This window comes from Mus caroli, chromosome 11 (assembly GCF_900094665.2).
Source record: "Mus caroli chromosome 11, CAROLI_EIJ_v1.1, whole genome shotgun sequence".
NCBI classification, from domain to species: Eukaryota; Metazoa; Chordata; class Mammalia; order Rodentia; family Muridae; genus Mus; species Mus caroli.
In genome coordinates, this window is record NC_034580.1 from 74328469 (window position 1) to 74338809 (window position 10341).

The 10341-nt window shown below is 37.1% G+C and overlaps 1 protein-coding gene across 6 annotated transcripts in view; it reads left to right on the plus strand.

The window, feature by feature from the left end:
* The window catches only part of Nf1 (neurofibromin 1), a 248756-nt gene that overhangs the window by 46434 nt on the left and 191981 nt on the right, over nucleotides 1-10341 (plus strand). For all 6 annotated transcript variants that reach the window (XM_029483492.1, XM_029483494.1, XM_029483490.1 and 3 more), the window contains exons 3-5: nucleotides 786-869; nucleotides 4113-4303; nucleotides 9814-9920. In XM_029483492.1, the coding sequence (XP_029339352.1) occupies nucleotides 786-869; nucleotides 4113-4303; nucleotides 9814-9920 (382 nt within the window). The remainder of the gene's footprint in view (nucleotides 1-785; nucleotides 870-4112; nucleotides 4304-9813; nucleotides 9921-10341) is intronic.

The following is a 10341-nucleotide window of genomic DNA, read 5'->3' on the forward strand; positions in this document are numbered from 1 at the left end:
AGTTTCTTGTTAGTAGGTAGGTGATACAGGGTTCAGTTTGAAAGTAATGAATGCTTAAGATTCACTGTAAGCGATGTAGTAGCATTCTGTTTTAATAAGAATTAAGAAGTTAATTGTTTTGCAAAGGAGGCGATGGCTAAATGCTAATTCAGGACCAGGTACAAGCCTCTTAACTTATGAGTTATTTTAAACTCTCCTTGATTCATTATTTACCCCCACACCCTTCTTCCTTTTCTTCTTCCTTCCCTGTCACTCCCCCACCCCTATAGAGTGCATAACATACTCTGGGCTGGCGCCTCAAACTTACTTCCCTAGTGCTAGCATTCAACTTCTAATCCTCTTGCCACTATTTCCATAGTGTTGGGACTACCAATGTGTTTTCATTATGTCTGGCCAGCTTATAGATATTTAAAAATATAAAGCAGCATGTTTTACTGTTATATAGCTAACAGCAGGCTTTTATAAATACCTCTATTTCTTTGGTTTTTTCGAGACAGGGTTTCCCTGTGTAGACCAGGCTAGCCTTGAACTCAGAAATCTGCTTGCCTCTGCCTCTTGAGTGCTGGGATTAAAGGCATGCGCCACCACTCCTGGCTAATACCTCTATTTCTGTTAACTCGGAAATTTATTTTTAGGGTAAAGGAAGAAATGATAGATTTAAGTATCATTGAATGTAAAAGACAAAGTGGAAGAGTAATACTTTTTCTTGATCTTTAGTCTTTTATATTTCATGTGTGCTAATTTGTAGTGGAGTGCTAATCATATTTTCTGAATATATATTTTAGAGGATATTTGGAGAAGCTGCTGAAAAAAATTTGTATCTCTCTCAGTTGATCATATTGGATACACTGGAAAAATGTCTTGCTGGGGTAAGTAAATTCATTCTAAAGAGGCAGGTTCTGTGAATTCAATCTTGAGAGTGAGGTGGAATACTGAAAGGTCAGTGTGGGACACTGAGGACACACTAAGAGTCTTTGTGGTAGATGAATATGAATTCTGTTAATACAGATGACCTGGTAGCTCAGTCTAGAGAAAATTATTCTCTCAGCTTTTATAAATCCCATAGATATTTAAGTTTACTTAAAATGTTAAGTTTGAGCCCCATTCTGTCTCTTAAGATTTTGTTTTAAGAAAATATTTTTATGAAGGAATCACTATTGGATTTAATTATTTTTCAGATATCTTTAGACCTGTGCCTTTGTATAGTTGGGAGAATGTGGTCAGCACACCAAGGGTAGTCTTACTTCCTGCCTTCATGATATGGTTTCAACTTTATACAGACCCTGAAAATGGGATCTATCCTTTCTTTATTGGAAGCTGTCCTTCTGAGGATAGCCACTACCAGAAGATTTGTGTAAATGTGAGCATTTTCAAAGGCATGTGGAGGAGTCATTGAGTACCACGCAGGTCTTTCCCAGGTTGCCTCTGAGTCGCTGTGTCTACTTATATCAATTAAGACTTTCACTTTTTCAAGATGATTTCTGCTGCATACATTATTTATATTCTTCCCTAATCTTAATTTTTTCCCAAACATGGGTAGGTGTTTATATAAATACATAATGAGTATTTGTTTTAAAATTGTCTACTCCATTTATGCTAGTTAGCTTATTTCTTTTTGTTCAGCACAGAATACAGAATTTTGCTTTTATTCAGAATAGCTTTTCTCTTATGAGTTCTCTACAGTAAATCTAGAGGGAAGACACTTAAAACAATTTTTAAAAAGGTATTTTATGTGGATGAGTGTTTTGGCTGCGTGTGTATGAGTGTGTGTGTGTATGACTGGTGCCTGCAGAGCCAGAAGGGACATCAGATCTCCCGGATCTGGAGTTTCTAGTGGTTGTGAACTACCACTTGAAGGACCATATTCAAGTCCTCTAGATGCTTTTAACCACTGAGCCATCCCTCTGGCCTCGAGAGGGAAGAGATTTTAATGTATTAGGATTGATGATGTGGTTGAGAAGAGAAAGAATGTTTAGAAGTGACGAGGATTATGCAGGGAATTGGAAAACAAAAACCCAAAACAACTCACTCACACAAAACTTTCTCTAGGGAAGTTTGTGGGCCAGAAACAAAAAAAGTATATGATTTATTTATAGTTTTTAAAGTTTAATTTAAAATGATTTTAAATTGTGTGTGTATGTTTACATGTGGGTCTGTGCATGAGTGTAGGTGCCCTCAAAGGGCAGAGGCTTCCGATCCCCCTGGAGCTGGAATTACAGGTGATTGCAAACCATAATCCTATGTGGGTGCTGGGAACTGAACTCAGGTTCAAGTTCATGCAAGAAGAGTACGTGCTCATAACCACTGAGCAGAATCTCCAGCTCCTGTAGTATTTATTTTTATTTATGTGCATATATATTTATTTATGTGCATATATGGAGGTCAGAGGACAACTCTTGGATAGTCAGTTCTCTTCTTCCACTTTGACAAGGATTTTAGGGATTGACTTTAGGTCGTTCGGTTTACACAGTAAGTACTCACTAATGGAACCAGTTTGCCAGCCCAGCATAATACTTCAAACTCTTAAAATTAAAAAAAGTATTTATTTATTTTATTTTATGTGTATGAGTGTTTTATCTGCATTTATGAATGTTTATATGTATGTGCATGCATGCCTGGTACATGAGGAGGTCAAAAGAGGGCATCAGATCCCTTGAAACTGCAGTTACAGATGCTTGTGAGCTACTGTGTGGGTGCTGACAACTGAACATGGGTCCTCTGCAAGAACAAGTGCTCCAAACCACTGAGCTACTTCTCTAGTCCCTGATATTTTGAATTCTCTTTGATCTCTGGCCATAGTCCAGAATTACGGCATTTGTAAGTTTTATACTTAAAATGGTAGGAACTATTTTAGCTTGGTATTCTCTGTTAATCTGTGAAATGGAGAACAAAAACACTATTATATAGTGGGGCGGAATTGGGAGTTTAGACATTGAAACCTTGGCAGCGCTCTTAGTACTTTGTAATTTCTGCTATATCAGACCAACCATGATTGAGTTGGGGAGAATGGTGTAGTGCCTCTTTAAGTTTCCACAACTTTTTCTTCATTAACAATTTTAATTGAGGTGTAATGTTATCTTGGAGAGTGGTTGCTGATATTCTTTGGAGATATCCTAATTATGATGATGGTATATTTCCACAGTATACCTGTATAGTCTACATATCACTTTGACTTGGTCTGCTTTGAAATTGTTTCTTTTTGGTTTCTTTTTTTCTTTTTTCTTCCTCTTCCTTTTTTGCTTGTGGAATTAGAGACTGTATTCAGGGCATTGTGCATATACCACAGCCCTAGAACGATGTCAAGTTAGTGAGTTAGCTGCTGCTTAGGAAATAATCCAATAATCTGTAAGACAATTGGGCCAGTTTTAAAAGTAAATTTCATGGAACGTAAAAATGAGATATGTGGAGTATGGGGTGGGGTGGAAATTGCTCCAGAATAAAGGAACTGAAGGACAGAGTAGTCATGCTCTGATCTCTGAATCACTTTTGGATCCTCACTGAATAAAGCTATGAAGGCATTTTCAGTGTCATGCAGTGTGGATTGGGTATTTCATACATGGAATGGTGTTATTTCTTAGAATGTTAATTGTGTTGAAATTGCATTAGAGAATATCCTCATTAGGATAAGCTGACATACACAAGGGCTGAGATATTATAATGTTTATAATGTACTTGGATGTGATTTAGCTCAGCATTATTTGAGGTGCATAGTACATGTTTTGGTCAGATTATACAGAGGCCATGTGCTCCCTACCTAGGAATTTCTCTGGTTGTTAAATGATACAGTGTACTCACAGTGAATATGAATAAAGTTTGTTGAGAACTCACAGGGAACTGCAAGTTTCTAAAAAGGAAGGGATCAACTGATAAACAAGGGAACCCGTGAGGCAAGATGGAGGGTTGGGCTTCAATGGTAAAGACAGGGTGTCTTCTTTACTGACCAGGTATAGGTCGATGTGGCAAGTTCAAGGAAATGATAGCAGGTGTTGAATTCGAGTGATAGCTGTGTGGCTGTTCCTTCTATTCCAGCTTCTCTGTGTGCTTAACACTTAACCGTGAATGTTTGCAGGTAAAGTTAAAGCTTTATAATTATGTGATTATTTCCATTTTAGCAACCAAAGGACACAATGAGATTAGATGAGACAATGCTGGTCAAACAATTACTACCAGAAATCTGCCATTTTCTTCACACCTGCCGTGAAGGAAACCAACATGCAGCCGAACTTCGGAATTCTGCCTCCGGGGTTTTATTTTCTCTCAGTTGCAACAACTTCAATGCAGTCTTTAGTCGCATTTCTACAAGGTTAGTGCCTAAATCATGTGGGACTATTAAGTAAAATAAATTTTAGAATTCTTGTCTGCATAAGAGTAGTTAACAGAATGACATCTGGGCTTTTGAAGGAATTCTATATATTGATTTTTTTCTTGACATTTTAATGATATAATATTAGAAATTACTTTGGAGATAGTGATGTTTAGACATGAATACTATTATGAATACTGTTACAGACTTGGAGAAGATATCTCCATGGGCATCTCTCTCTCTCTCTCTCTCTCTCTTGCTCGCTCGCTCTCGCTCTCGCTCTCTCTCTCTGTCTGGTGCCCTTCCTTCCTTTCTTCCTTCCATGTGGTGCTAAGGATTGAATTCAGGGTCTTGTGTATGTAGGCAAGCGCTCCACCACAGAGCTACACTCCAGCCATGGGTAGGCACTGTAAACATATTCTTCAGATTAAACTATGCAAGTAGGTAGAATAGTTGAGAAGAATAGCAGGCATTCTAATGACCTAATTCTCATGGCTCCTAAATTTTCTTTAAAATAATCTAAGTAATATAGAAACAAAAGGAAGTAATTGCAAAGTTGGAAAGTGAGCTGTGTTTTAGTGACTATGAAAGTCCCATTTACTGAGGAGTCACAGTTTATGCCATGTCTCACAGTGATAATGAAAGGTTGTTACAGGCAAATAAATTGATACCCCTCAAAAATAAATGTATTGTGCTGGTATAGTGGCTCACAACTTTAAAATCTGAGCATTTGGGAGCAGAGACAGGAGTTCAAGACCAACCTTTAATGGGTTTGAAGCCAGCCAGGGCTGCACAGTGAGACTCTGTCTCAAAAAGATCAAAAACTTCAACAAACAAACAAACAAGGAATTGTGTCAAAAATGGAATTTGACATATTTCCAAATTTCTAAGTTGGATAGGCCTCAAGAACTATGTTAGTTTCATTATATTAGTTTTCAATATTTCTATTTTAACTATCTTGTGGAATTTTAAGATACTGTACATTTAATTTAGTGATTTCAGAAATGAAATAGTCAGGAGAGATCGCTTAGTAGTTAAGAACACATGGTTCTCTTGCAGAGGACCTGAGTTTGGTTCCCAGTGCCTGCATGGTGCCTCACAACCTAAACCATCCAGTTTAGGGAATTCAGTACCCTGTCTGGACACTAGGCACACACGTGGTGCACATACATGCACAGTACATTCATATAAGCAACCATATGCATAAAATAAAAACAAGCTTTTAAAAATGTAATTTCAGTGAAACAGAAAGTAAAGAAAGTGTTGGCTGGGGAATCACTTGGTCTGTAAAGACCCTCACAGAGCAAGCCTGCTGGATGTGGGTTTTATCCCTGGGACCTATGACATAATAGAAAGAATCACTACCACAGTGTTGTCCTCTGACCTATACCTCCTAACACATAAAGCTTAAAAATGAAAGAAAATTATTGTTTAAATATTTCCTGATAAGTCAAAATCATAACCATGATATTACAGATGAGAAAATTAGTTTAAAATGGTGCTCAGGGGGATGAAATGATAAATTGTGACTGACTTGTCTTCATGAAAGTGATTTGCCTTTCTTGTATAAGTACACTCATGTGGTTCTTAATTATGATAGAATAAAAAGTATAAAACAACCCACGTAAAGATTTAGTGACTAAAAGACAAATACAGAGAAAAGTAATCCTTTTTACTCTTTGGTTCCTCTCTTTGTCACTTACTAGAGTTACACGAATGGGTTTCTGTTATGTTCACTCTTGCTTGCCAGTGAGGTGAATGAGAATATACATTAAAATTCGAGAATTTATGGCCCGCTATTTAAGAACTCACTTGCAATAAAAAAAAGAACTCTCTTTTTAATAATAAAAAAGTTGTTCTATAATTATGATGATAGGTGACAATATTCTATGATATTGTATCTTACAGTCTTAATAAAATATGAAAAGAAAATTAAAACTTTATTTAATGATATATCATTGGTTAAGGTTTATATAACAGAACATTTCCATGATTTTTTTTCTTGGTTTTTCGAGACAGAGTTTCTCTGTGTATCCCTGGCTGCCCTGCAACTTGTTCTGCAGACAAAGCTGGCCTTGTAGATTTATTTTATATTCTGAGTCACCATACACTGAGGGAGCCAACAAGGTGACAGACAGGGGAATAGGATTCTGGAAGGTTATACAAAGTAAAAACCCTTTCATTTAGGTCAGTACGAGATTAGTTTTATTACTTGGAAAAAAATTCTTAAAATGAAGATAAAAAGCAATAAAGAAAAATACAGTTTCTTAGTGTATCTATGCAGGAATTGTTAATGTTTTTATAGAACAATATTTCCATGAAGTTTTTGAGTAAGTGTATTATTCTGTAAAATAGAACAAATGTGCCATCTTTGAAAACCCTAAAGTTGGGCTGGAGAGATGGATCAGCTTTTGAAGGACACTGGCTGCTTTTCCAGAGGTCCTGAGTTCAATTTCCAGCAACTACATGGTGTCTCATGACCATCTATAAAGGGATATGAGGCCCTCTTCTGCTTTGTAGGTGTACATGCAGACAGAGCACTCCTACATTCAAAAAACTTAAATAATAATTATTTATTTAAAAAAAAAGAAAAACCCTAAACTCACCCAAAGCTGCTTCCATGAAGTTTGGCAGCATTAGTTAATTTATAGACAACTTTTGTTGACTTTCCAAGTCTAGTAGTTTGTTACCTGTTGCCAGAATAGAAGTTGTGGCTAGAGTTTCATTGACTTCGGTTAGATTAGCCAGAAATCGATCTATGAGATAAATGCTTAATACAGCTATGTGTCTTGATTTACTTAGTACCAGAATTAGGACCACTCACCTAACAGACTGCTGTGATGGTTTAATTTACATGGGGGCATCTTATGATACTGTTCTTATATCTAGGTGATACTATTCTCATATCTACTATTCTTTTATCTATATATTCTGTATATATAGAAGATTTGAGTCCTTCCTTCCTTCCTTCCTTGTTTTGATTTTATAGACAGACTTTCTCTGTGTAGCTCTGGTTGTCCTGCAACTCACTCTCTGTAGACCAGACTGACCTCCGTCTCAGAGATCCTCCTGCTTCCTTCTCCTCAGTGCTGGATTAAAGGTGTGCACCACCACCACCCAACCACATTTCATTTATAAGGAAGATCATAAAAATGAGTTGAACTTTACCAGTTTCTTTGTCAACAGATGTTCTTTTTGGCAGTGGGTGGGGCAGTATTGGCGATTGAACCCAGGGCATCATATGTTCTACCACTGAGGTACAGCTGTAGTCTTCTTCTTACTTTGAAAAAGGGGTTCGTTCACCAAGCTGTTCAGGCAGGCCTGGAACTCAGTTTGTAGATCAGGCTAGCCTTGATAGTGTCCTCCCTCAGCTCTCTTAGAAGCTGTCATTACAGGCCTGTAACACCCAAAACAGCTTTAGTTGTTGTTTGTTTGTTTGTTTCATTTATTAATTGAAAAAATTATAACATAGCTTTATTCTGCTGAACTGTCTTATGCTGTAGGCTTATTACACTCTTTAGAGTTTTATTTTTATATTGTTTTATATATGTTACTTGTGTGTCAGTGCCTGTGGAGGCCAGAAGATGGTATGGGATCCCCCGAAGCTGAGATTACAGGTGGTTATAAGCTACCATGTGGGTGCTAGTAATAGAACTTGAGTCCTCTGGAAAGCAGCCAGTGCTTTTAAGCAATCTCTCCAGCCTTCATTGCACTTTTCTTTTCTTTTCTTTTCTTTTCTTTTCTTTTCTTTTCTTTTCTTTTCTTTTCTTTTCTTTTCTTTTCTTCTTTTTTTTTTTTTTTTTTAGGATTTGTTTATTATTATATCTAAGTACACTGTAGTTGCCTTCAGACACTCCAGAAGAGGGAGGGCATGAGATCTCATTATGGATGGTTGTGAGCCACCATGTGGTTGCTGGAATTTAAACTCAGGACCTTTGGAAAAGAAGTCCGTTAGCTGAGCCATCTCTCTGCCCCCCTCCCCCATTGTACTTTCTTACATAGAAGATTAATTGGCTTTTTTATAACAGAGTTGATAATACTTAATTTGGTGATTTATTTATTATTTTTTAAATTCTTTTAGAGACAGGTTTCTTAAGTCATCCAGTCGGTTGTTAGATATAGATAGTGTCTGGACTATCCAACATTTCCCATAAAAATGTCACCTACTTGATAATCTTTGGATCCATTATTAATTGGAAATGGGAAAAGTAAAAACATTCTCCCCACGCCCCACCGCCCTGCTCTTTTGACTAGTGAGGCAGGATCTCACTGTGTAGCTTCAGCTGGCCTGGAACTTGCTATGTAGCTTGGCTGGCCTTGCTGTGGCTTGCCTGGAGCTCATGGATCTCTCCTTTCTGTCTCTGACTCCAGAATGCCGGGATTAAAAGTGTGTGCTGCCACATCTGGCTGGAGTCTTATCATTCTTTATTCTTAAATTGGACATACTGTATTTCTTTATGGGTTTTGTGATTGTGAGAATTAAAATCCAGAGCCCCTTGCATTAAATTGTGCTTTCGCTTTATTTTCTTCTTTCTTTCCTCTTTCCCCTCTCTTCCTCCCTCCTTTCTCAAGACCAGGCTTTACCTTGTAGCCCACACTAACAGTAATTCGCCTGTGTCAGTTTCCCCGAGTGCTTGGATGATGGGCTAGGATAGGCATGAGCTACTATGCTGAGCTGAAACTAGATTCAAATGTAAAAGATTTCATTTTTTCCTGTAAACTGTATTTCTTGTATATTTATATCATTTTAATATAATATGATCTAAACAGGGAATGCAGGGTAGAGGCCTGTTCCACCATTATTCCTTTTTAGATTGAAGCGATTCTAAAAGTTGGAAAAGCTCACCTGTGAGTTTTTTCTCTCAGTAACTACTGCTCCTCCTTCCCCCATGTGGACTGCAGTTGTAGAAAAATAAAAGTTGGGGCAGGGGCAGTAGGATGGCTCAGCAGGTACTGGTGCTTGCTGCCAGCCTGGTGACCTGAGTTTCAGTCCCTAAGACCTTTATGGTGGATGGAGAGGACAGTTCTCACAATTGTTTTTCTGATTGATAATGCATGCTCACACACAATAAATAAATGTGATTTTTACAAAGGAAGAAAATCTGATACTCCAATTGTCCCAGTTTAACAGTTATAGTGTCTGATTGTACAGCTGTGTGATTTTGGACTTGACTACAATAGTTGCTAATTTCCTTGTCTTCAATTTCAGGGAAACTTAGATACATTTGAAAATATGCTCCAATCTTGGAATTAACTAATTTTTCCAGAAGAGCCATGGCTAATGTGAGAAATACAATTCAGACCTCAGTGTTAAAGATACAAATACAAAGTTTACTGGAATATCACTTTTTGTCATGACTCTTAAATCAGTTGAATTATTTAGTTTTTTTTTTAAATAAATATGTTATTTTATGTGTCCTTCATTCATTAAACCCCCTTTCCATTAAATCAGAATCTTGGACTGTTCTAAGACTTAAATTGATAAATTACTCTTGATTTTTACTTTTCAGGTTACAGGAGTTGACTGTCTGTTCAGAAGATAATGTTGATGTTCACGATATAGAATTGTTACAGTATATCAATGTGGATTGTGCAAAATTAAAACGACTTCTGAAGGGTAGGTTTAAATAGATATATCTACAGTTAACTTATAATTAATCTCAGTATTATGGTTATAGTAAATTTGTTTGAACTGGACATCAAAATAGATTTTATAGTGTGCATGTTCTTGTGAAATGGCCAGTAATGCATGACTGAATTTTGGGCATTTGAAAATAATACAGTAGAACATGAATTTTATTTTTTGAGATAGGGTCTCTCTATTTATCCCTGGTTTTCCTGGAACTCAGTTTTTGTAGATCAGGCTAGCCTTGAACTCAGGGATCCACCTGCCTCTGCCCCCTGGGTTCTGGGATTAAGAAGGGTATATACTGTCATGTTCATCTGAGAATATGGATATTTTAGATCTTGGCAGTAGGAAGTTTTCTTTTTTCTTTCTCCTCCCTCCCTCCCTCCTTCCCTTCCTCCCTCCCTCCCTC